The 26,460-nt window shown below is 43.0% G+C and overlaps 2 protein-coding genes across 2 annotated transcripts; both read left to right on the forward strand.

Annotated features, from left to right (window-relative positions):
• The first annotated feature begins 2,329 nt into the window (after positions 1–2,329).
• Positions 2,330–8,205, forward strand: LOC103060350 (uncharacterized). Its single transcript, XM_088134452.1, has 6 exons — positions 2,330–2,621; positions 3,178–3,790; positions 3,912–4,026; positions 4,151–4,221; positions 5,400–5,529; positions 6,338–8,205. Exons 2-6 carry the CDS (start codon positions 3,374–3,376, stop codon positions 8,068–8,070), a joined length of 2,466 nt encoding a protein of 821 aa, XP_087990578.1. The 5' UTR covers positions 2,330–2,621; positions 3,178–3,373; the 3' UTR covers positions 8,071–8,205.
• Positions 8,206–19,937: 11,732 nt separating this feature from the next.
• LOC148216756 (uncharacterized) lies at positions 19,938–24,506 on the forward strand. The gene is given in 4 exon segments (XM_088134460.1): positions 19,938–20,005; positions 21,179–21,308; positions 22,217–23,177; positions 23,179–24,506. Coding segments are annotated over 4 exon segments (1,368 nt in total). The 5' UTR covers positions 19,938–19,981; the 3' UTR covers positions 23,432–24,506.
• The last annotated feature ends 1,954 nt before the right edge of the window (positions 24,507–26,460 follow it).

Below are 26,460 nucleotides of genomic sequence, written 5' to 3' on the forward strand. Positions count from 1 at the left end.
AAGAATCCTAGGTTGATGGGAACACAGACCCTTTCTCCCAAGTCCCAACAAGCACAGCCCACTGGGGCACGTACAGTCTCCAATTCTTCCCAGGCAGCTGAGAAATCCTTCAAATCACCCTGACCAGCAGAGGGGACAGCTTGTCACATATACACACACAGCTTTTTTGGCGTGGCAGAGAGAGGTTGTTCAATATGGCATGAAAACAACACTCACACACATTTCGAACCATGAAAAGGAGATGGCAGAAAAGAAACAGCCTCCATAAAATAGGAGGGCAACAAGACACTTGTAGTAGCCCCATCAGGACGCAGATCCTCACGGTTTGATTCAGGAAGTTGATGGGGGCACACACAGACTCAGCGGGGTCAGTAAAAGATGCAAAGGCTCATTATTAATATTAAGCCAATGATGATTATTAATATCCCTAAGGGCCAAGAAGGTAGCCAGAGCAGAAAAGAAGCTAGCTAGTGCTGGAAGTGAGACGTGCACTAAAGGGGCCCTTCTTTTGGAAATTGGACTCAATCAGCCAATGCAATTGTTCCTGAAATGCATTCTGTGCTTGCCTTCCGTGGTGGTTGTGCCCACGGGGGACCAAGATCCTAAACTGGCTTAAACCTAGAAAGCCCAAAGGGGTCTTTATTTCTCAAGTGATGCTCAGTCTGCAGAAAGTGAGGGGAAGAAATGATCAACCAGAAAAAAAGGTTATGTCTAGCATGGATGATGGATGGAGGTAAAGGGGAAGGAAGAGAGAAAGTGGATGGAGAGAGTCAAGGAGATTACAGGACAGCCCTTTGAAGAGCTATAATTTAATTAAACAAGAACCACTTAAAGATAATAGGTTGAAGATTGCAATTATGATGAGAAGCTTACTCCTGTTTCAACTGAGTTTTAAAACAACATTTTTTGCAGCTTTGAGTTTTTCTTGCCTTCAAAATTGCTTTTTGTCCTGAGGTGTAATTTAATATCTTTCCTGCTATTCTTTAGCCTACGTTTCCAAAGGCAGAGGAGTCACTTCAGATGGAGAATTCCCTCCTGCTTCTTCCTGCAACCTGTCATATTGAGAAGTGCGTTCCTGTCATTAGGCAATGAGTGACCGAGAGCAGGGCCTCCCGGTGAATCTAGGAGAATCCCCAAATTGTGGCTCATTCATTGGTACATCTCTCTTCAAAGTCAGAGATGGAATTTCCCTGGAACTCTATGGTCTACAAACCCAACCGTATTGAATCTTGAAGAGATTCACTCCGTCTGTTCCTTCCCATCCGGACTCTGACGGCCTCTATGCCACCACTTCCAGCACATCACTTGTTTGGCCTGGGGATGTGAAAAATAACTGGATATCATCAGCATACAGAGGATACCAGACTCTAGGCCAAAAGATGACCTCCCCCAGAAGTTCCATGTATATCTTCAAAAGGAGTGGTAAGTGGGGAGAGCCCTGGATCACGCACAGAATAGCTGTCTCTGGACAGGTCTCTCTTCCACCATGACTACCTCAAGAAGGAGGAGAACTACCACTAAACTGTGCACTTCCTCAGAGACCGTGCATAAGAAGGTCATGGTCGATGGTATTGAAAGCCACTGAGTGATCAGGGAGGGTTGCACTCCTCCAAACCCTCTCTCTCCATAACTCATTCGTAAGTGCAACTAATAGAATTTCAATAATGTATCCTGGTTGGGAAGAGATTGCCAAGGAGCCAAATAATCGGCTTACTCTCAGGCTCTCTGCAGTTGCAGAAACTCAACCCTGTTATCCAACCCAGGTCAGAAATTGGACACCACAAAAGCTTCTGGAGCTCTACAATATTTTTATGGGGTATAATAACAGAATCTGGAAAGCCTGACAGCGTTTCCTACTGACCTCCTTTACAGGATGCAGAATCAAGGCAGGATTATTTTGACCCTCTTGAGTAAGTAGAAAGCTGAATTCCATTCCCACTCTGTTCCTTGGCTCCCTCTCCTCCCCCTATTCAGGGACCCGACTTTCTCCAGAAGGTTTCTTAAAAATGGAAGGTTGGAGATAGGTCTACTGTTGTCAAAACCAGTTGGATTCATAAGGCTTCCTGATCAGGGGGACACAACAGCCTCCTTCCTCCTGGCCCAACCCCATGGAAATTGCACCCTTTCTCCGCTCTTTGGATTAGCACCTACATTGCACAGAGGATCCAGCAGGGGGCTCCCTCTGCAAACAGAAGGAAACACCATGCACTTCAGCATTGGGCCACTGGAGGGAGAATGCCACAGGTGACTCTCCAGAGGAGGGGGAAGGAAGTGACATCATGTAGGTGTTGCCTCTCTAGGATGCTGTACTCTCTCTTTAACCCCTTGAGCTTCGCATGTAGTAAAAAGATTGCAGGAAGGTCTGTTGAAAGCAGAGCTCTGTTGCCCCGAGGAACCAATCCAGGAACCCCAGGAAGGAGGAGGGGATGTGGGGAAGCCCTTCCTGCCCCATTTCCTGGGAAAAGCCGCTGGGGCGGGGGGGGGGAGAATTTGCATTGCAAACTCTAGCAGGACATAAGAGAAGACGTCCAGGGACGGAGATACAAAAGACTGTGCTTGCATTCTCCCATGTGCTGCATGAGACTAAAATAGGGTTGGATCCTCTGCAGTTCAACAGGAGGGTGAGTGAACCAGGACATCATCTTAAGCTACGTTCTCTCAAGCCCTCTTTCATGTGAACAAGGTTGATCTGTTTGGGCTTAGGGCATCTTGAGAACCCGCCTGCATAGTAATAGTGTGACTTGGCTCTTAAGAAACAAGCCCTGAAGAAAGGGAAGGGGAACATCCTAAACCAGGGTAATTCCATTAGCATTTCATTTTATGTGAACTGAACTTTCATGGTTTGTTGGCCTGTTTGGGGTTTGGCTTATTGTGTGAACCCTGCTTGTAGGTAAGTGTAGATCTAGGTTTTTAAAAAGCAAGGCCTTCCTTGTGAGAAAAAAGAAATAGAAAATGCTCCAAAATACATTTATTCCGTGTTCCTTGATAGAAGTCAATCCCATATTTTGCAAGACACACACAGACATACCCACACACACAGGGAAGATTTACCTGCTCAATGCCACTGCAATCCTGTACCAGCTCAGAAAAATACTTCCTTCCATGTGGATGAGTGTTGTTGAATGGTTAAATCCACCACCTTCTAATTCTTGGAATTTATTTTTTTTTCCATCTCAGATACACAAACTGAAAACAATTTCATTGTTTTCAATTTCACCCTCACATACAGATTAATTTATTTCTTGGGCAAAGAGGGCTGAATGGCCTCCTGTGGTCATTCCTGCGGTTACAGTAACGTTCCTATGAATGACAACGCTTTTGGAGATCCTCAAGATTCCTTGGACCCATTTGTAGTTGTGTTACAGGACAAAGAATGGAGACACAACCTTTAGCGAGTGAGAGAACTGGAAAAGGCCGTTGTGCTGTTGAGCCTGGGAGCTGTGGGGAGATCCAAGGAAGAAGTGGGCAGGAGATCCTGGAGGAGGAATCCATCCATTCAGAAGTTCAGCCCTGGAACTTCAGGAATGTTCAATACCGGGAGGCTGAGGGTCCCCGAGGACTTTGCAGCCGACTCCACTACTTTTGTGGTCGATGGTTGAGACCAGAAAAGCACACAAAAGCGCAGATGCTGGACCTGGTTGTTCTGGAGCAGTTTCTGGCCCTTCTGCCCCTGCAGATGGAGAGCTGGGTGCGGGAGTGTGGAGCAGAGACTAGCTCCCAAGCGGTGGCCCTGGTGGAAGGCTTCCTCCTGAGCCAGGCAGAGGAGCAGAAGGAGCAGGCCAAGTTGCAGGTGAGAGACCTTCATCTTGGGACATTGGGGACTTTGAAGTTCTGTTCAGAGAACAAGAATCCACTTCATGTTGTGTGATGTCCGTTATTTCTTCTTCTTTTCTCCTGCCTACCATTTCAAGTCCCTTGCTGTGGATATCGGAGATCCTGAGGGAAGGAGGAATCCATCAGTTCCCTCTCAGGAGCTGTTTTTCAGGAGGATCTCCTTGGAAGATCCAAATCAGGACACCTCAGGAGGTAATACAAGGGATTATCCAGAAGGATAATGCCAGCTGTCTCATCTTCTCAGTGTCTTCTGTTCTGTAGAATTCCTCCTCCTATTTTATTAATTGTGCATTTTGAAATTCCGTCTCCCTCACAGGTAAGCATGGAAGAAAGTTGACTCCTCCTTATGGTGCAGCTGAAACCGTGGTTGAACCTACGACTCAACAAGTAAGAGGAGGAAATGTATTTATTGGATTTGTATTCTCCCTTTCCTTCAGGAAGTCAAGGGGGTGTACTCAGCACTCTCTCCTTCCATTTTTCCCTCCTGTTTGGGCTCGGATATTTTCGTGTTCCTGAGCAATATGGCAGATTCAGCTGAGTCTTATTGGGAAATCTCTTCTTTTAAGACCAGTACCTAACTCTCCTTGTGCTAGTTACTCTCCCTAGTTTTCAATAACTAATTTTTTACAAAATTCTTGAAGAGACTCATTCTTTTTATAACTCTTTGAATTGGAATTGTGCAAGACTGCTCAGAAATAATTAAATACTCACTCTGGCACATTACCATTTTTTAAAAGCCTTGTTTAAAACCAATGATAAGAAAAATACAGACATCAGATTAAAAGATAACGGAGACTATTAAAATGGAATGAATGTATATGGATAGAAGTCTCTGAGTACAAATTATTCTGAAAGAGCACATAATCAAGGCACTTTTTGTTGCAAAATAATTTCTAATCCTCTGATTTGTGCCTGGATTTGGAAGCCAAAGAATCCAGCTTTGCACAGGCTGAGAAATCTCCTTCTCAGGAAATTTCCTCTGTTTTCTTTTTTCCTGTTCAGCCAATGGCTCAGACTACTAGCAGCTTCCTTCTAGCTAGCAGAAACTGGGTTGCCTGTCTCTGGATATTGAAGGGAGCCCACACACATCCCTGGCTGTGCTCTCCCAGCACTTTCATGAAGGTGCCCAGGATTGGTCCCTCTGGGCCCACGATAAACCATTTCCAGAAATGCTAGCTAGAATCCCCCCTCTCCCCACCATTTCCTTCTGCAAACACTGGAAGAATTGGAGCCCCTGATAGTTGGGCTTTCCTAGGCCCGCCTGCCAGTTGATTCTCTCCAGGCGCTGAGAGTCTTTTCATGTTGCATGGAAGGATCGATGCAGAAGGAAAGTGGGGTTGCTTTCACTGAATGGCACTGAAATCTCTCAACTTGATAAAACCTGCCTGAAATATTTTTTCAGTCAGAAGCTTTTGGCTCTGTAAATTTTCATACCCTAAACCTTGGAATCCTACCAGGCATAGCCATTTTACTTGGTATATATCTTTGCTCTGGGAATTTGTGAACAACAGGACAGGTCTTGCAAATCCTCCTGGGCCTGTTCCCTTCTTTTTTTCCTTGTTCAGGAGGGTCTTGTGTTCTTCAAGGACGTGGCCGTATGTTTCTCCGAGGAGGAGTGGTCTCAGCTGGATCCTCACCAAAAAGCCCTGCATTGGGAAGTCATGCTGGACAACTGTAGGAACGTGGCCTGTCTGGGTAAGGGTTTCCTACGCTCCAATCAGAGAGTTCAACAAGACATTTTGTTCTTAGACGCTATCAGCTATTGCTTATTAAAAAGAACTTGATGTCAATTCTTCGGAGGGAGATGAGAAACATATGGTGTTCTTCTACTCCAGGGAAGGAAATAGGTCAGTGGCCCTCTGCTTAGATGCATCCTGTGCCATTTCCCAGCTGGTGACTTTTTCCATTTGTTTTTGAACAGATCAGTGAGAAAGTAGCTCCTTGGCTTGAGGAAGAGCTAAACTCCATCACACTGATTTCAGCTTTTTGGACTGACATGCTTCTCTGTCTGTCCTCGGAAGGACTGTCATGTTTAGGGTTAATGGAAAAACTGTAGGATTTTTTTTTGCAACCATGAGATTTGGGCAAGAAAAAAATGAACAGGAAATGGGAGGTAGTTTGGGTAGGACGAAAAGGATGAGTTTCAAAATCGATTTAGTTCTCACGGATCCCTGCAGTAATTCATCCCCCTCCAATAAATCTTAGGTTTTCCCCTAATACTTTCTTTGTTGTTTCCCCTGATTCTAGGTTAACTCAAAGCTGACTCTGTGTGAGATTTGAATATATAAGGATAATTATAAGCGAAAAGGTGCTTTGGATGTTTTGAAAGCATTTATGGCTCATAAATAGGGAAATTGTCATTTCTATACTATGCCATCGTAAGCATGCAAATGTGCAATATATTGGAATTTGGCCAAATTTCAGAAGGAGATTCGAATGACTTCCTACAGTTTGATGTTTTTCCCTAACCTTGTATCATTTTGATTTCTTTTTTCTGTTGAAGGTTATCTTGGACAGGAGAACAAAGATTCCAGTGAACCATTCCAAATGATCTGGCATGGAGGTGGAACGGAGAAGCCTGCAATTCAAATGGAACTAGAAAGGCATGAGAGAAACCAGTCAAATACTGGGAATAAGGAAAGCTCAATTTCCACTGATACTGAGATTCAAGACTTTCTTGCCCCACAAGGAAAAATAAAGAAAAAAGGTGTTGTGAAAAGTGTAGGCCTATTCAAAGACAAATTAGAAATAAATGAACACTATCCAGTTCAAACAGAAAAAGATTATATATCCAGAGACAATGGAAATAATTACAATAGCATTTTCACTCTTTCCCATGAAAATGGGTCCCTTACATCTCATAAAAGGATCCTCACAGGAGAGAAGCCATACAAATGCATGGAATGTGGAAAGAGCTTCCGTAAAAACAGTTCTCTTACTGTTCATCAAAGAATCCACACAGGGGAGAAGCCATATAAATGCACCAAATGTGGAAAAAGTTTCACTAACAACTGGTCCCTCACATGTCATAGAAGGATCCACACTGGAGACAAGCTATATAAATGCATGGAGTGTGGAAAGAGCTTCCATGGAAACTTGTCTCTTACTGTTCATCAAAGGATCCACACAGGGGAGAAGCCATATAAATGCATTGAGTGTGGAAAGAGCTTCCGTGAAAACAGGTGTCTTACTCTTCATAAAAGGATCCACACAGGGGAGAAGCCATATAAATGCATGGAGTGTGGAAAGAGCTTCCGTGAAAACAGGTCTCTTATTGTTCATCAAAGGATCCACACAGGGGAGAACCCATATAAATGCATGGAGTGTGGGAAGGGCTTCAGGCAACATAGTAAGTTGACTTCCCATAAAAGGATCCACACAGGAGAGAAGCCATATAAGTGCATAGAGTGTGGAAAAAGTTTTACTAAGAGCCATTCCCTCACCTCTCATGGATGTATCCACACAGGAGAGAAGCCATATAAATGCATGGAGTGTGGAAAGAGATTCTCTGCAAATAGTTATCTTACTGTTCACCAAAGAATCCACACAGGAGAGAAGCTGTCTAAATGCATGGAGTGTGGAAAGAGCTTCTCTACCTATAGTTATCTTACTGTTCACCAAAGGATCCATGCAGGAGAGAAGCCACATAAATGCATGGAGTGTGGAAAGAGCTTCTATGTAAATAGTCATCTTACTGTTCACCAAAGGATCCACACAGGGGAGAAGCCACATAAATGCATGGAGTGTGGAAAGAGCTTCCGTGGAAACTTGTCTCTTGTTGTTCATCAAAGGATCCACACAGGGGAGAAGCCATATAAATGCATGGAGTGTGGAAAGAGCTTCCGTGAAAACAGGTGTCTTACTCTTCATAAAAGGATCCACACAGGGGAGAAGCCATACAAATGCATGGAGTGTGGAAAGAGCTTCTGTCAAAAGAGTTCTCTTACTGTTCATCGAAGGATCCACTCAGGAGAGAAGCCACATAAATGCATGGAGTGTGGAAATAGCTTCTCTGCAAATAGATATCTTACTGTTCACCAAAGGATCCACACAGGGGAGAAGCCGTATAAATGCATGGAGTGTGGGAAGGCCTTCAGGCAACACAGTAACCTAAGTTCCCATAGACGGGTCCATACAAGAGACAAGCCATATAAATGCATGGAGTGTGGAAAGAGCTTCCGTGAAAACAGGTCTCTTACTGTTCATCAAAGGATCCACACAGGGGAGAAGCCGTAGAAATGCATGGAGTGTGGGAAAAGTTTCACTAACAGCTGTTCCCTCAGATCTCATAGAAGTATCCATACAGGAGAGAAGCTGTACAAATGCATGGAGTGTGGAAAGAGCTTCTGTCAAAACAGGTCTCTTACTGTTCATCAAAGGATCCACACAGGGGAGAAGCTGTACAAATGCATGGAGTTTGGGAAGGGCTTCAGGCAACACAGTAAGCTTACTTCCCATAAAAAGATACACTCAGGAGTGAAGCCATATAAGTGCATAGAGTGCGGAAAAAGTTTTACTAAGAGCCATTCCCTGATATCACATGGGTCTATCCACGGAGGAGAGAAGCCAGATAAATGAATGGAGTGTGGAAAGAGCTTCAGGAGGAGCAGTCACCTAATTTCCAACACACAGACCCATTTGGATGAGAATCCATGTAAATTCTAGCTATAGGTGGTTAAATCTATGAATTTTCTATTTGTGTATACTGACTAGGGAAGGAATGTTTTTTGAGTCTGACCTTCACAACTGGCAGCCCCAGAGAGATGAATTTACCAATAGAAACAAAAGCAATGGGTATGTGCCATTTTAATTATAACCTGTGGATTTTTGAAGGTACTGTAATTTGAAGGTGGCCAACGTTGTTGCTCGTCAATAAGAGAAAAATCCTTTTTCTTAACTTTACATTTATTTGGGGCATGTCATATTCTGGGCCGTACAATTTGATGAAGATGTTGTCTTCATTGTGGTTTTACAAGTGAGCTTCTTGCTCATGAATTGTTTGTTCTTCCCACTTGAGCATGCTGCTGGGAGGGATGTGTACAGGCAGACATGTAACAGGTGATGCTCCTCCAAGCAGCCGAAGGAGCTGCATCTCCCTGATGCATCTCTTCAAGACAAAGGTTTTTTAGTTTTCCTTCTGCTATACCAGAAATGCAGATAGAAATTAAACTCAACCAATCACTTCCCAGAGTTTCAACTTTCCTTCTTTTGCTTGGACTTCTTAGAATTGTTTCCCACTCCCTTTCTCATTCCTGAATACATTGAGAGGTCTGAAGCCATATTATAATCCAAAGGTAACATAAGTTCTATCAAAGAATTGTTAGGATTTTCTCATGGGAAGAAATGCACCTCACTATCTCCAAACATTGTTTAGAGTACATAAACAGGCCATCTGCAGTTATTTTTGTTAGTGTGCAGTATACTGCTATTTACTGCCACCTATTGGCGTCTGTACGCTAGTTACTCAAGGGGTGGTGCATAGTGTTAATAAAGTGTGAGGATTACATGTCTCACTGCTCAGTAGAATTTTAGCCATCATGTAATCAGTTTTATAGGTTATGTAGTAGTAACTAATAACCAAGTAGTGTACCTCTTCTCTGGGAGTTTTTGGCTAGAGACTTTGTTAAACTTGTGTAGTGGATAAGTCTTGGATGCCACATATATGAGAAGAAGTGATTTTTTTTCTATGTTTTGCATGAAAACTTGTATTTTATGTAGTTTTTATTTTTTCTCAATAAACAACCAGATATTTTATACTTTCTGGCTGGATTTCTTTGGAGAACAAGATAAGGACATTGCATCCTTTAAATCTCTCTAATGCTGGTGTGTATTTTTGGTATGAACTGTGATTATAGCTGCACTCTGCATAAAAGGTTATGGGCCCAGCGTGCCCAAAGTGCCCAGAGTGCCCGAGTGAAGAGAGATTTATGCCTGGATTTGTTGCTCTGCCTGTGTAACGTCTGGTACAACCTTCTTATTTATTATTTTATTTATTTATTTGACTTGTCCCCGCCCATCTCCCCACAACAACCTTCTTGTTTGAAGTTTGGATTTTTTCTCTGTGTTTTTGTGTGTGTGCCTGCAAGATGAAGCATGGCGACCACAACGGCAGTGAGCCTACCCTTTGAGAGGTTAAATCCGAAAAATTACCAGACTTGGAGTATAAAGATGAAATCTTTTTTCCTGAAGGAGGGTTTATGGCAGTTTATACAAAATGCCCTGCCAGGAGCACCTATGGCTGCAGAGCAAGTTATACTGGACCGTGCTTATGGTAACTTGATCCTGGGACTTGAATCTTCAGAATTAGTCCATATTCGTCATTTGGAGACTGCTCACGAATGCTGGGGAGCTTTGCGTGCTATTTATGCGAGACAAACCTCAGCTGCTATCGTAAGTTTATCAAAGCAGTTATATAATCTTAAACTGGATCAAGGAGCTAATGTAATTGAGCATTTACATAAGATGAAAACTTTGTTTGCTGAGCTGGAGGATCATGACGTGGCAATACCAGAGAGACAAAAAGCTTGCATCATTCTTTCGAGTTTGGATGATTCCTTTGATATGCTGGTTGAAGCAGCGCAGACTTTGACACCAGCAGATCTTACAGTGGATTATCTTATAAATCGCTTACAGGAAATTCAGAATGCTCGTGAATTGCAGAGTTCAAAGAAAAGGCTTGATAATGTGAGGCAGCGACCTTCTGCTGGCATAGAGACTGCATGTGTGGTAAGAAAGTGTTTTTGCTGTAATTCTACTAAGCATCTCATAAAAGACTGTCCTAAGAAAAATCAGCCAACTGATAGTTCCAGAAAGTTCGTCCGTCGTGGGATGGGACTGCCTGCCAAACAGCAAGCAAGTACTAGACTGGTATCTGCTTTGATTTCTAACAGAGACGCACATTCTTCTGATACGTGGTTACTGGACTCTGCTTGCGGTGAAATCACTGTAAATAATGAGCAGTTATTACTGACTAAATGCAAGCCTAGAATTCAGCAAGTTGCTTTGGCTGATGGTTCTGTAGCTAAAGTAACTTTGCAAGGTAAAGTTTTCATCCCTTGTTTGGGGGAAGTGGTTTCTGATGTACTCTGTGTTCCTACACTTGATTTTTCCCTTCTCAGCATTTCTGCATTAACTAGAACTGGGTATACTGTTACGTTCCAAGGTTCTGAATGTTATGTTAATAAAGATGGGGCTGAGTGTGCTAGAGGGGAATTGGTTAATCAATTGTATGAAATGGTTCCTAAACAAGATGTATTGATTGGAAGTTGTGTTGGTAATGTACCTCTACATAATGATTGTATTCATTATTATCACAGAGTGCTTGGTCATCCTGGATGGAAATGTTTGTCAGAAATGTCCAAGGTGTATCCAGAACTGAGATTTAAAAAGTGGGCAAAGTTTCTTGATTGTACTGTATGTAAGCAATCTAGGATTAGGTCTGCCCCTGTTGCTAGAAAAAGTGGTAGAGTATCCACTAGATTTTTTGCACTGGTACACGCTGATTTAGCTGGACCTTTTCCTCCAAGTGAAGGTGGAGCAAGATTTATGTTCGTTTTAGTAGATGATAAAATACGTTTTACGTTTTGTTATTTACTTAAACAGAAATCAGAAGCATTCTCTCGTTTCAAAGAGTTTGTTGTAGAGAGAAAACATGGGCATATAATCGGGAGCTTGCCAACAGATAGAGGGGGTGAGTTTATCAGCAATGAGTTTCAGAACTGGCTGCGTAAAAAAGGAATTTTTCACAGATTAACAAATGTTGGTATGTCTGCAGAAAATGGTATAGCTGAGAGAAAAATTGGTGTGTTAAAAGTCATTAAACAGAGTCTGATGTTAGATGCTCAAGTACCAGCCCATTTTTGGGGTGAAGCAATTCTAACAGCAGTATTTCTCACTAATAGACTCTGGAATTCAACTGTAAATGAAGTTCCTTATTTTTTGCTATATGGCAAGTATCCTTCTTTAGAGTGTAAGGTTTGCCCCGTTCGACAGAGAAACTCTCGTGACACGTGTGGTTCACAAAGAAGGTTTACTCATGCGTAACGTAGTAGTCACAAGCAAAGCCAGGACTGGCTTGGTACAACTGCATCACTTGTTATATTCCCCCCTTCCCGCGCTTTTTTCCCGCCCCGCGATCACGTTGCAGCTGCGGATTATTGGCCCCCAATAATCCCCCTTGATTGTTCATGATGGCAGGATCGGTCAGGGTCCATTGTCCTTGATTGCCAGTCCCCCTCCGGCTGGGTTGGTTCCTCCCCGTTACGTGCAAGCCCGCGGGTTCTGTGCTGCGTTGCGATCTTGTTTTGCTGCCTGCGGCCCCGTTCATTGCTGGCTCGCGCCGTTATCAGTTTATAGTTAAAAGCTTCCGCTGCGGTTTTCCTGTTTGGCTGGGCGCAGGTGGCCCGTTAATTAGCGGCGCTTTCAGTTCCTCTTTTCCCCGCTAGCTACCGCCGGTGGATTCCACGTGGTCTGGCTGTGAGCTTCCCTGAAGCCCCGTGCTTCCCTGAAGCCCCGTGCTGACCGAACCTGACATAGAGCACTTGCGTATGTTTGGAACTTTTGCTTAGGTACAAATTCCTAAGTCTCAAAGAAGGAAGAACCAACCAAAAGCACAACGTTTAAGGTTTGTTGGTTATTCAGCTGAATCTAAAGCCTATCGTTTTTCTTTAGGTCATGGTCAGGTTGTAATCTCTAGAAATGCTAATTTTGAAGAGCCTACTGATTGGAAAAGGCTGCACGCAAATTCAGAGGTTATTTTGCATTCAAACACAGAATTACCTAGAGAACAAACACCTTCTGCACCCACTTCTCCACAAGTCCTCAAAGAGCCTGCTCAAATGAAAAAAGAAGAAATTTCACCAAAACAAGTGCAGAGCCAAGGGGGGGAGTTAACAGAGTTAACTGAGTTAAAGCAGAAAAAAGAGGGAGAGGAGGAAAGTGTTATTGAAATTTCTCGTAGGTCTACCCAGACAACAAAGGGGGTTCCGCCTGAGAAATTTGTAATTCAACAAGAGTGTGTCAAATTACACGTGAGCCTCAATGTTTTAACAAAGTTTTAAGTTTGCCTATAGATGAACAAGAGAAATGGAATGTTGCTATGGATAATGAATTTGAAGCATTAATAAAGCAAAATGTTTTTGAAGTTACTGATTTACCTCCATCACAAAAGGCCATAGGTTCCAGATGGAAAAGAAGTATCATTTTACCTGATGATACTGTTCAGTTTAAAGCTAGATTAGTGGCACAAGGATATTCACAAGAGCAGTTTGTGAATTATAATCTCACATAGGCACCTACAGTTAGGCCTGAGTCATTGCATGTAATTTTGGCCTTAGCTGCACAAAGAGACATGATTGTTCATCATTTTGATGTGGATAGAGCTTATTTGAATGCTGAGCTTCCTGAAACTGTATACATGAAACAAGCACCAGGTTACATTTGTGGTAATTCCCAAAAAGTCTATAAGTTGCATAAAGCACTGTATGGATTGAAACAAGCTGGAAGATGTTGGCATCAATGTTTAGATAAAGTTTTGTTGGAAATTAGTTTCAAGAAATCATTAGCTGATCCATGTGTGTATACTAGAGGAACTGGAGAAGATTATACAGTATTTTTACTTATGTTGATGATTTCTGTCTTGCTACTGGTTCTTTAAATTTTGTAAAAGAATTTGCTAAACAAATGGAGCAATATTTTAAAATGAAGGATTTAGGTATGTTAAGATACTACCTTGGTATTGAAGTGTATAGATCTGAAAATGGAGAAATCTATCTAAGTCAAAAAAAAAAAAAAAGAACAGTTACTAACACAAATGGGAATGTTAGAAGCTAAACCTGTAAAAGCACCAATGGTTTGTGATTTTCTGAAAAATGAAACGTGAAGAATTGTGTGAAAAACCTGAAATGTATCATTCTGTAATAGGTTCTATCCTTCACCTAGCACAATGGACACGCCCTGATTTGTCATATGCTATAGGAGTTTTAAGTCGTAAAGTAGCCAAACCAACAGAGCATGACTGGCAAGGATTAAAAAGAATAATGAGATATTTAAAAGGCACAATAAACTTTTGTCTTAAAATGTCAACTATTGGGCCTGAAAGTCCTGTAATCTTTGCTGATAGTTCTTTTTCAGAGGAAGGAGACAGGAAATCTATGACTGGATTTATTTGTAAATTTGGTGAATCTACTATTGCTTGGAAACCAAAGAAACAAACATCAATAGGTCTTTCAACAGCAGAAGCTGAATTTGCAGCTTTGTCAGAAACACTCTGTGAATTAAGATGGTTTCATCAATTATTCACTGAGATATACATGTGTCATTAACTTATACAATATATGAAGATTCTCAAGCTTGTATAGGGTTAGCTAAAACAGAAAACCTAAGAGCTCGTACAAAGTATGTAGATGTCAAGTATAAAAATGTAAGACAAGCTATGTTAGAAAATTTCATTGATCTTGTATATTGTGTATCTGAATCAAATCTTGCAGATGTATTTACTAAACCATTGCCTATTGTACATGAAACAATGCTTACTAGACTTGGATTTGAACAAATGTAATTGTTACTGTATTGTAACCATTTGCCTGTACTACCCTGTAATGTGTATTGTTGTTTTCCGAAAGCGAGTTGAGAGGGGTGTTAGGATTTTCTCATGGGAAGAAATGCACCTCACTATCTCCAAACATTGTTTAGGCTACATAAACAGGCCATCTGCATTATTATTGTTAGTGTGCACGTGTACTGCTATTTACTACCACCTATTGGCGTCTGTACACTAGTTACTCAAGGGGTGGTGCATACTGTTAATAAAGTGTGAGGATTACATGTCTCACTGCTCAGTAGAATTTTAGCCATCATGTAATCAGTTTTATAGGTTATGTAATAGTAACTAATAACCAAGTAGTGTACCTCTTCTCTGGGAGTTTTTGGCTAGAGACTTTGTTAAACTTGTGTAGTGGATAAGTCTTGGATGCCACATATATGAGAAGAAGTGATTTTTTTCTATGTTTTGCATGAAAACTTGTATTTTATGTAGTTTTTATTTTTTCTCAATAAACAACCAGATATTTTATACTTTCTGGCTGGATTTCTTTGGAGAACAAGATAAGGACATTGTATCCTTTAAATCTCTCTAATGCTAGTGTGTATTTTTGGTATGAACTGTGATTATAGCTGCACTCTGCATAACAAGAATATGGAGGGAGATGGAATGTGATATTGAATTGCCCCCTGAATAATTGTGATATGAAATTAAAAGTGACAACTAAGAGGATTGTGCTTCTAATTTCTCCCTCCCTCCCTCCCTCCTTCCTCCCTCCTCCTTCTTTATTCTTTCATCTATCTTCTTGCCTCTCGGAAGCAATATTATAATCCAAAGGTAACACAAGTTCCATCAAAGGATAGGGAGAAAGATGGAATGTGATATTGAATTCTCCAACTGAATAAGTGTGATTTTAAATTAAAAGTGACAACTAAGAGGATGTGTGCTTCAAATTTTTCCCTCCCCCCCTCCCTCCCTCCCCCTTCCTCCTTTCTTCTTTTTTCTTTCATCTTTCTTCTTAGGCCTCTTTCTTTTTGTCCCATGTTAGGGATACTCAGGAAAATGCGAATGAAAGTGACTCCAGTGTGCTGACATTGCAAACAAGCAATTCATTGACATTTGGGAATCCATGGGGACCTAAATAACATAATATAACATTTAGAAAAACTACTTCAGAAAACTACTACTTACCAGACTGAACACACAAAAATGAAAAGGAGAACTACCTCTGGGATCTGAAGACACCAAGAAATAATCAGATTCGCATCCACGGCGCGGAACTGACACTGGAGACAACCAGGATGAACGCAGAATCATGGAACCGTTTTCGGTCCAAGGCCTCTCATTATGTGAGACAATTGTCACCTATGTATCAATGACTTATTTGTGGATGAGCTTCATGTGCAAGCATGTGCAAAAACTTTTTTCAAGCATTAGGCCTTTCTATGGTATGACAAGGGCAAAGAAAAGGCCTAGATTTGAGTTAAAGAAAACTAATTAAATATAAATGGTGTGGTTACTTCCCAGGCATGTATTAAATTCTCCTTCTCTTTAGTTGCATTGAAAATTAGTAACACAGGAAAAGTTTTGGAAGGATTTGGGTGGGGGGAGATTTCAGGGTTTCAGAGGCTCATGCCGGCTTGAAGATTCAAATGCTGCTCACCAATAGTTCTGGGTCAAATAAAGCTCACCAATAGTTCTGGAGAATAAAGAAATGGGCTGAAAGGAACAGAGAGGTTAACTCCAGTCTTTCTAAATGGCTTTTTAACCACTTCCCCCCCCCTCCGTTTTTCTTCCATTCTCACCTCTAAATGCAGAGGAATCTCTTCAAACCAGCGGAGTCTTCAGCTCTTCTGGCTAGAAGAAAATTTATACTTTCTTTTTCTCTGTTTATTCGTCATCTAAAGAAATTCCGGTTGCCTTAAATTCTCCAAAGTTCTTAAGCTTCCTACTCATATTTCCTGAGGCATATTCCCTGCTTGACCCATAAGTTTAAGAATTTTTCCCCCCCTCATGGTATTTCACCTTTATATTCACATTTCACTATTCACCTTCCCTCATTTTCTAATTCCACCTTTTCTCCAGTCACGGGAGACGCCATTCTCCCACTATTAATTTCTCCCCCCAAATTTCTTCACTGTCCAGGAATTTGAGTTTTTTCTGCAATTTGGAACTTTTTTTCTTTCGATCTTTCTTTTCTCCAGGATTATTCTCATTGTGACAGGTTGCTACTTGGAGTTTCAAACCATTATTAGCTGCCTGGAGTCATGAATGTGAGAAGGGCAGCTGTATCAATTCAACTAACTAAATAAAGATCAATATAAATCTTAATTTTCCTAACCCATCATCACTTCCCTCCCTGTATCCCTACCAGCCCCCATGAATGTCAGAAGGGCAGCTGTATCAATTGAACTAACTAAATAAATATCAATAGAAATCTTAATTTTCCTAACCCATCATCACCTCCCTCCCTGTATCCCTACCAGCCCCCATCTTCCATCGCTTAAGGCCTGAGTTTGCTAACAACCACAAGACACAGGCTGTGCTTCAAAGTTTGCCTCCTTGTTCTTTTTTTTTGACCGCCCTGCCATTTCTGACAGGATTTTCCTCATTTTTCTGGCCTCCTCGAATCTCTAAAGATCCTTTGGAGCTGCTGTTCTTGAGGAAAGTGAGATTTGATCCTGCACAGAGATCTTCTCGATGTTCACAAGATCACTGACGGTTCCTCCACATTAATAAGAGGAAGATCTAGAAACCACAACATGCTGCAGACACCAGCATCTTTCTCAGGCAGGCCATAAGTTAGAGGGGCCCTTTCCTTCCACTCTGGTTGGAATATCTTCTTTATTTCCTTGCAGTGGTGGCTGTCCTTTTACAATGTCATGAGGAAAAAGAAAGGCTTGCTTTAAAGACAATGGATCAGTCCTTCTTCACAGATTTCTCCGACATCCAATCCTCTCCCCCACCCCCCACCCCAATCATCCTTCTCAATCCTTGCAATTTCAAATCAGTCTCCTCTGGGGGCACAGCCAGTGAAGAAGCAGCAGCAACAGCCCTGGCATCAGTGACTCTCCATCTCACAAGGTTTGCCCTCTGCACAGGCAGAGACACTCACTGAAATCGTGGTGCAAAGTCACAAGAGTGGATTCCGGGGAGTATGAGGCTTGCAAAGCCAGGAGCCCATCCCAGGAAGTCATAAAGTAGAGTTTGTAGAAGTTGTGCAAATGTCCATAAAGGGGGACGGGGCTTAGCTCAAATCAGCTGCATCTGGAGGCCTTGAACTCTCCCTCTGTCCTTCATCTTCCTCCCCATTGGTCCCAACCTCCAACCCTGTAACTAGCAGGCAAGAAGCAGGCATGGAGAGAGCATGTCCTGCAGAAGCTGAGGCAAATGGGAGAAATGCAAGGAAAAGGCTGTAGTGGGGACGTTGGACGTTCTCATCCAGCTTCAATCTTCTGAGTCCTGGGAGTGGGAGAGCCCAGATCCCATGTTCCCCTGTAGCATCTTTCCGTGCAGGTGACAGGGAAGGGGGAAACCGGAGCTGCAGACCAGCCATGTTGCCCCCAGGGACAAATCTGGAATTCCTATGAAGGAGGAGGGGATGTGGCGAAGCCCTTCCTGACCCATTTCCGGGGAAAAGCCCCGGCGGGGGAGGGAGAATTTGCATTGCAAACTCTACTAGGACATAAAAAAAAGGTTTCCAAGGAAGGAGATGCAAAAGATTGTGCCTGCATTCTCACTATTTGCTGGATGAGACTAAAAGAGGGTTGGATCCTCTGCAGTTGAACAGGAGGGTGAATGACCCAGGACATCATCTTAAGCTATGTTCTCTCAAGCCCTGTTTTCAGTGAACGTGGATGACCTGTTTGGGCTTAGGGCATCTTGTGAACCCGCCTGCGTAGTAATAGTGTGACTTGGCTCTTAAGAAACAAGCCCTGAAGAAAGGGAAGTGGAACATCCTAAGCCAGGGTAATTCCATTACCATTTCATTTTACGTGAACTGAACTTTCTTGGTTTGTTGGCCGGTTTGGGGTTTGGAATATTGTGTGAACCCTGCTTGTAGGTAAGTGTAGATCTAGGTTTTTAAAAAGCAAGGCCTTCTTTGTAAGAAAAAGAAATAGAAAATGCTCCAAAATGCATTTATTCCATGTTCCTTGATAGAAGTCAATCCCATATTTTCTACCACACACACACACATACCCACACACAAAGGAACTATCTGCTCAATGCCACTGCAATCCTGTACCAGCTCAGAAAAATACTTCCATGGGGATGAGTGTTGTTGAATGGTTAAATCCACCACCTTCAAATTCTTGGAATTTATTTTCTTTTCCATCTCAGATACACAAACCGAAAACAATTTGTACATCCTCACATCAGACTAATGTATCTTTTGGGCAAAGAGGGCTGAATGCCTGCTGTGATCATTCCTGCGGCTACAGCAATGTTCCTATGAATGACAAGGCTTTTGGAGATTCTCAAGATTCCTTGGACCCATTTGGAGTTGTGTTTCAGGACAGAGAAAGAATGGAGACACAACCTTTAGCGAGTGAGGGAACTGGAAAAGGCTGTTCTGCTGTTGAGCCTGGGAGCTGTGGGGAGATCCAAGGAAGAAGTGGGCAGGAGATCCTGGAGGAGGAATCCATCCATTCAGAGGTTCAGCCCTGGAACTTCAGGAGTGTTCAGTATCAGGAGGCTGAGGGTCCCCGAGGACTTTGCAGCCGACTCCACTACTTTTGTAGTCGATGGTTGAGACCAGAAAAGCACACAAAAGCACAGATGCTGGACCTGGTTGTTCTGGAGCAGTTCCTGGCCCTTCTGCCCCTGCAGATGGAGAGCTGGGTGCGGGAGTGTGGAGCAGAGACCAGCTCCCAAGTGGTGGCCCTGGTGGAAGGCTTCCTCCTGAGCCAGGCAGAGGAACAGGAGGAGCAGGCCAAGTTGCAGGTGAGAGACCTTCATCTTGGGAGCCCAGAAGGGGTTTGAATGTCATAAACAATGTGTTTGAATTCTTAACCCTTCCCTACCAGAGTTCCCTGGCATTCATAATAGGTGGAAATATTTCAATCATTCTTGTAGGCCATTGTTCCATTATCCATTCTAGAAGATACATTTGGGACAGGCTTTCTTTTCTTACTTTGCAGCCACACTGATGGACATTGGGGGCTTTCAAGTTGTGTTTTTAGAGAACAAGAATCCACTTCATGTTGTGTGATGTCTGTTATTTCTTCTTCTTTACCATTTCAAGTCCCTTGCTGTGATTATTTAAATGTGACTCCCTTGCCTACCATTGCTGTGACTCCCTTGCCTACCATTTCAAGTCCCTTGCTGTGATTATTGGAGATCCTGAGGGAAGGAGGAATCCATCAATTCCCTCTCAGGAGCTGTTTTTCAGGAGGATCTCCTTGGAAGATCCAAATCAGGACACCTCAGGAGGTAATACAAGGTCCTCCCATTCCCCAGAGGGATCCCAGCTGTCTCATCTTCTCACTGTCTTCTGTTCTGTAGAATTCCTCCTCCTATTTTATTAATTGTGCATTTTGAAATTCTGTCTCCCTCACAGGGAAGAATGGAAGAAAGTTGACTCCTCCTTATGGTGGAGCTGAAACCATGGTTGAACCTACGACTCAACAAGTAAGAGGAGGAAATTTATTTATTGGATTTGTATTCTCCCTTTCCTTCAGGAAGTCAAGGGGGTGTACTCAGCACTCTCTCCTTCCATTTTTCCCTCTTGTTTGGGCTCGGATATTTTCGTGTTCCTGAGCAATATGGCAGATTCATCTGAGAGTCTTATTGGGAAATCTCTTCTTTTAAGACCAGTACCTAACTCTCCTTGTGCTAGTTACTCTGCCTAGTTTTCAATAACTAATTTTTTACAAAATCCTTGAAGAGACTCATTCTTTTTATCATTCTTTGACTTGGAATTGTGCAAAGCGGCTCAGAAATAACTAAATACTCACTCTGGCAAATTACCATTTTTTAAAAGCCTTGTTTACAACCAGTGAAAAGAAAAATACGGACATCAGATTAAAAGATAACGGAGACTATTAAGATCGAATGAATTTATGTGGATAGAATCTCTGAGTACAAATTATTCTGAAAGAGCACATAATCAAGGCACTTTTTCTTGCAAAATAATTTCTAATCCTCTGATTTGTGCCTGGATTTGGAAGCCAAAGAATCCAGCTTTGCAAAGGCTGAGAAATCTCCTTCTCAGGAAATTTCCTCTGTTTTCTTTTTTCCTGTTCAGCCAATCGCTCAGATTACTAGCAGCTTCCTTGAAATCTGAGGAGGAGCAGAAACTGGATATTGAAGGGAGCCCACACAAATCCCTGGCTGTGCTCTCCCAGCACTTTCATGAAGGTGCCCAGGATTGGTCCCTCTGGGCCCACGATAAACCATTTCCAGAAATGGTAGCTAGAATCCCCCCTCTCCCCGCCATTTCCTTCTGCAAACACAGGAAGAATTGGAGTCCCTGATAGCTGGGGTTTCCTAGGCCCACCTGCCAGTTGATTCTCTCCAGGCGCTGAGAGTCTTTTCATGTTGCATGGGTGGATCGATGCAGAAGGAAAGTGGGGTTGCTTTCACTGAATGGCACTGAAATCTCTCAACTTCATAAAACCTGCCTGAAATATTTTTTTCAGTCAGAAGCTTTTGGCTCTGTCCATTTTCATACCCTAAACCTTGGAATCCTACCAGCCATAGCCATTTTACTTGCTATATAACTTTGCTTTCGGAATTTGTGAAGAGTAGGACACGTCTTGCAAATCTTCCTGGGCCTCTTCCTTTCTTTTTTTCCTTGTTCAGGAGCATCTTGTGTTCTTCAACGACGTGGCCGTATGTTTCTCCGGGGAGGAGTGGTCTCAGCTGGATCCTCACCAAAAAGCGCTGCATTGGGAAGTCATGCTGGAAAACTATAGGAACGTGGCCTGTCTGGGTAAGGGTTTCCTACGCTCCAATCAGAGAGTTCAGCAAGACATTTTGTGCTTAGACGCCATCACCTATTGCTTATTAAAAAGAACTTGATGTCAATTCTTCAGAGGGAGATGAGAAACATATGGTGTTCTTCTGCTCCAGGGAAGGAAATAGGTCAATGGCCCTCTGCTTAGATGCATCCTGTGCCATTTCCCAGCTGGTGAATTTTTCCATTTGTTTTTGAACAGATCAGTGAGAAAGTAGCTCCTTGGCTTGAGGAGGAGCTAAACTCCATCACACTGATTTCAGCTTTTTGGACTGACATGCTTCCCTGTCTGTCCTCGGAAGGACTGTCATTTATTCAGGCTCTTGTTTTAGTGGCTTTTCTTCCTTTTCATTTCTATCCTGAGCCTTGAGATCAAGGGGGAAATGTCCCTGTTTTTCCATTGCAAAGATGTTGTTTAGGGTTAATGGAAGAACTCTAGGATATTTTTTTCAACCATGAGATTTGGGCAAGAAAAAATGAACAGGAAATGGGAGGTAGTTTGGGTAGGACGAAAAGGATGAGTTTCAAAATCGATTTAGTTCTCACAGATCCCTGCCGTAATTCATCCACCTCCAATAAATCTTAGGTTTTCCCCTAATAATTTCTTCGATGTTTCCCCTGATTCTTGCTTAACTTGAAGCTGACTCTGTGTCAGAGTTGAATATATAAGGATAATTATAAACGAAAAGTCCCTTTCGATTTTTTTGAAGCATTCATGGGTTATGAATAGGGAAATTATCATTTCTATACTATGCCATCGTAAGCATGCAAATGTGGAATGTATTACAATTGGTCAAAATTTCAGAAGGAAATTCATATGACTTCCTACAGTTTGATGTTTTTCCCTAACCTTGTATCATTTTGATTTCTTTTTTCCGTTGAAGGTTATCTTGGACAGGAGGACAAAGATTCCAGTGAACCATTCCAAATGATCTGGCATGGAGGTGGAACGGAGAAGCCTGCAATTCAACTGGAACTAAAAAGGCATGAGAGAAACCAGTCAAATACTGGGAATAAGGAAAGCTTATCTTCCACTGATGCTGAGATTCAAGACTTTCTTGCCCCACAAGGAAAAATAAAGGAAAAAGGTATTGTGAAAAGTGTAGGCCTATTAAAAGACAAATTAGAAATAAATGAACACTATCCAATCCAGACAAAAGAAGATTATATATCCAGAGACAATGGAAATAATTACAATTGCATTTTCACTCTTTCCCATGAAAATCGGCCCCTTACATCTCATAAAAGGATCCTCACAGGAGAGAAGCCGTACAAATGCATGGAATGTGGAAAGAGCTTCCGTGAAAACAGTTCTCTTACTGTTCATCAAAGGATCCACATGGGGGAGAAGCCATACAAATGCATGGAGTGTGGAAAGAGGTTTCATGAAAAGGACTATCTTACTATACATCAAAGGATCCACACAGGGGAGAAGCCATATAAATGCATGGAGTGTGGGAAGGGCTTCAGCCAACACAGTAACCTAAGTTCCCATAAATGGATCCACGCAGGAGGGAAGCCATATAAGTGCAGAGAGTGTGGAAAAAGTTTCACTCAGAGCTCTTCCCTCACATCTCATAGAAGGATCCACACAGGAGATAAGCCATATAAATGCATGGAGTGTGGAAAGAGCTTCATTTTTAATAGTTCTCTTATTATTCATCAAAGAATCCACACAGGAGAGAAGCCATATAAATGCATGGAGTGTGGGAAGGGCTTTCGCCAACACAGTAAGCTTACTTCCCAATTAAGGATCCACACAGGAGAGAAGCCATACAAATGCATGGAGTGTGGAAAGAGCTTCCGTGAAAACAGGTCTCTTACTGTTCACCAAAGGATCCACACGGGAGAAGCCGTATAAGTGCATGGAATGTGGAAAGAGCTTCTGTAAAAGCAGTTCTCTTACTATTCATCAAAGGATCCACACAGGGGAGAACCAGTATAAATGCATGGAGTGTGGGAAGGCCTTCAGCGAAAACAGTAAGCTCACTTCCCATAAAAGGATACACATAGGAGAGAAGCCATATACAGGTGAAACTCGAAAAATTAGAATATCGTGCAAATGTTCATTTATGTCAGTAGGGCAACTCAAAAGGTGAAACCAATATATGAGATAGACGCATTACATGCAAAGCGAGATATGTCAAGCCTTACTTTGGTATAATTGTGATGATTATGGCGTACAGCTTATGAAAACCCCAAATTCACAATCTCAGAAAATTAGAATATTACATGACATCAATAACACAAGGATTGGAAATAGAACAATATCGGACCTCTGCAAAGTATAAGCATGCATATGTACTCAGTACTTGGTTTGGGCCCCTTTTGCAGCAATGACTGCCGCAATGCGGCGTGGCATGGATGCTATCAGTCTGTGGCACTGCTGAGGTGTTATGGAAGACCAGGATGCTTCAATAGCGGCCTTCAGCTCCGCTGCATTGTTCGGTCTCATGTCCCTCATCTTTCTCTTGGCAATGCCCCATAGATTCCCTATGGGGTTCAGGTCAGGCGAGTTTGCTGGCCAATCAAGCACAGTAATCCCATGGTCATTGAACCAGGTTTTGGTACTTTTGGCAGTGTGGGCAGGTGCCAAGTCCTGCTGGAAAATGAAGTCAGCATCCCCATAAAGCTCATCTGCAGAAGGAAGCATGAAGTGCTCCAAAATCTCCTGGTAGACGGCTGCGTTGACCCTGGACTTAATGAAGCACAGTGGACCAACACCAGCAGATGACATGGCTCCCCAAATCAACACAGACTGTGGAAAATTCACACTGGACTTCAAGCATCGTGCATTGTGTGCCTCTCCATTCTTCCTCCAGACTCTGGGTCCTTGGTTCCCAAATGAGATGCCAAAGTTGCTCTCATCAGAAAAGAGGACTTTGGACCACTGGGCAACAGACCAGTTCTTTTTTTCTGTAGCCCAGGTAAGACGCTTCTGACGTTGTTTGTTGTTCAGGAGCGACTTGACAAGAGGAATACCACATTTGAACCCCATCAAAGTTCTCCTTCTCTCTCCTCCCACCCTCCCTCCTCCCTCCTCCTTCTTTCATCTTTCTTCTTACCTCTTGGAAGCAATATTATAATCCAAAGTTAACACAAGTTCCATCAAAGGATAGGGAGAAAGATGGAATGTGAAATTGAATTCTCCCACTGAATAATTGTGATTTTCAATTAAAAGTGACAACTAAGAGGATTTGTGCTTCTAATTTTTCCCTCCCTCCCCCCCTCCCTCATTTCTTATTCTTTTTTCTTTCATCTTTCTTCTTAGGTCTCTTTCTTTTTGTCCCATGTTAGGGATACTCAGGAAAATGAGAATGAAAGTGTGCAGAACTGAGAGTGGAGGTGACCAGGATGAATGCAGAACCTTGGAACCATTTTCAGTCCAAGGCCTCTCATTATGTGAGACAATTGTCCCCTATATATCAATGACTTATTTGTGGATGAGCTTCAGGGTGAAGAACTCCTCTTTCACAAAAGGAGCCAGAAAGACAAGAAGCCCTCAAAGCATGTGCAAAAACCTTTTTCAAGCATTAGACCTTTCTATGGTATGACGAGAGCGAAGAAAAGGTCTAAATTTGATTTAAAGAAAATTAAATAAATATCAATGGTGTGGTTACTTTCCAGGCATGTATTACATTCTCCTTCTCTTTAGTTGCATTGAAAATTAGTAACACAGGAAAAGTTTTGGAAGGAGTTGGGTGGGGGGAGACTTCAGGGTTTCAGAGGCTCATGCCGGCTTGAAGTTGTTTATTCAAAAACTAGTAACCGATTGTTCTGGCTCAAAGTGGAGAATAAGAAATCGGGTGACTTCCTGTGAGTGCCGTGTTGAGCTGATATCCTGCTGGCAGTGGGACCACATTTATGAGGAGTATGATGGCTGGATGCTGGATCTGGACTGGCAAAATCTTTCCAGAAGAATGAGAGATTGTTGAGATTTATCCACGTGCCTCTGGATAGCTGCTCCTTGTGAGTAGACCACGGGAGCTGCCGTTTTGCGGTTGGCTTTGGAGATGAGGTGCTGGGATGCTCACTCCCAGGCCCTGGTCAGCAGGTTCATAGGAGCCCTGGCCTCCGGCTGTTGCTGCTTAATGCCAGGTCGGTTAAAAACAAGGCCCCCCTCATATGTGACTTGATGACTGAGGAGGGGTGGACTTGGCATGTATTACAGAGACCTGGCTGGGGCACGAGGGGGGGGGCCCTCTCGGAAATGTGCCCCGCTGGGTTCATGGTGTGGCACCAGTCGAGATGCCAGGGCAGGAGAGGAGGGGTTGCTGTCATCATCCGAGAGTCCTTGGTGGCCTTCAGGGGCATTGCTCCACAAGTCTCTGGCTGTGAGACACTGTTTCTTACGTTGGGCTCCCGTGAATAGTTGGGAGTGCTGCTACTGTACCAGCCTCCCTGCTTGTCATCTGGACCCATGCCCCTCCTGGCTGGTGAAAGCAGCTCAGGAGGTGACATATGGTTGGATCCAGGCGAGAGTTAATACATCCTTGAGGGAGGGAGTGTTTCCAGCTGCCTTTAAAGATGCGTTGGTACACCCCCTCCTCCAGAAACCCTCCCTGGATCCTACTGGACTGGACAATTTCCGTCCAGTCTCCCACCTCCCCTTTTGGGGGAAGGTGGTTGAGAAAGTGGTGGCATAACAGCTTCAAAGGATTCTGTAGGAAACGGCTTATCTGGACCCCTTCCAGTCAGGATTCAGGCCTGGTGATGGAACAGAAGCAGCATTGGTCACACTTATGTATGACCTCTGGCGGGAGCTGGATGGTGGAAGTGCAATCATCCTTGCTCTCCTTGATCTCTCAGCGGCTTTCGATACCATCGACCACGGTATCCCATTGGGACGACTCAGGGAATTGGGGGTGGGCAGCACGGTCTTGTGCTGGTTAACCTCCTTTCTTCAGGGCCAATCCCAATAGGTAGTAATAGGGAGCAAGAGGTCCCATCCTCGGCCCCTCCTTTGTGGGGTGCCGTAGGGTTTGGTTCTCTCTCCGCTCCTTTTCAACATCTACATGAAACCGCTGGGTGAGATCATACGTCATCATGGGATGAGGTATCATCAGTATGCTGATGATACTCAATTATACATCTCCATCCCAGGTGAGGTAAGTAATGCCGTGACCGC

This window comes from Python bivittatus, unplaced genomic scaffold (genome assembly GCF_059951505.1).
Source record: "Python bivittatus isolate LINGU-HERP-01145 unplaced genomic scaffold, Pbiv_v1 ctg000080_np1212, whole genome shotgun sequence".
In the NCBI taxonomy this organism is placed as follows: Eukaryota; Metazoa; Chordata; class Lepidosauria; order Squamata; family Pythonidae; genus Python; species Python bivittatus.

What these genes read in the sequence shown, in the direction of transcription:
- LOC103060350 (XM_088134452.1), top strand. Translation starts at nt 3,374, where the DNA reads ATGGAGACACAACCTTTAGCGAGTGAGAGAACTGGAAAAGGCCGTTGT. An exon ending in AGGAGCAGGCCAAGTTGCAG is followed by an intron (nt 3,791 to 3,911) that starts GTGAGAGACCTT and finishes TACCATTTCAAG; the next exon opens with TCCCTTGCTGTGGATATCGG. An exon ending in TTGAACCTACGACTCAACAA is followed by an intron (nt 4,222 to 5,399) that starts GTAAGAGGAGGA and finishes TTCCTTGTTCAG; the next exon opens with GAGGGTCTTGTGTTCTTCAA.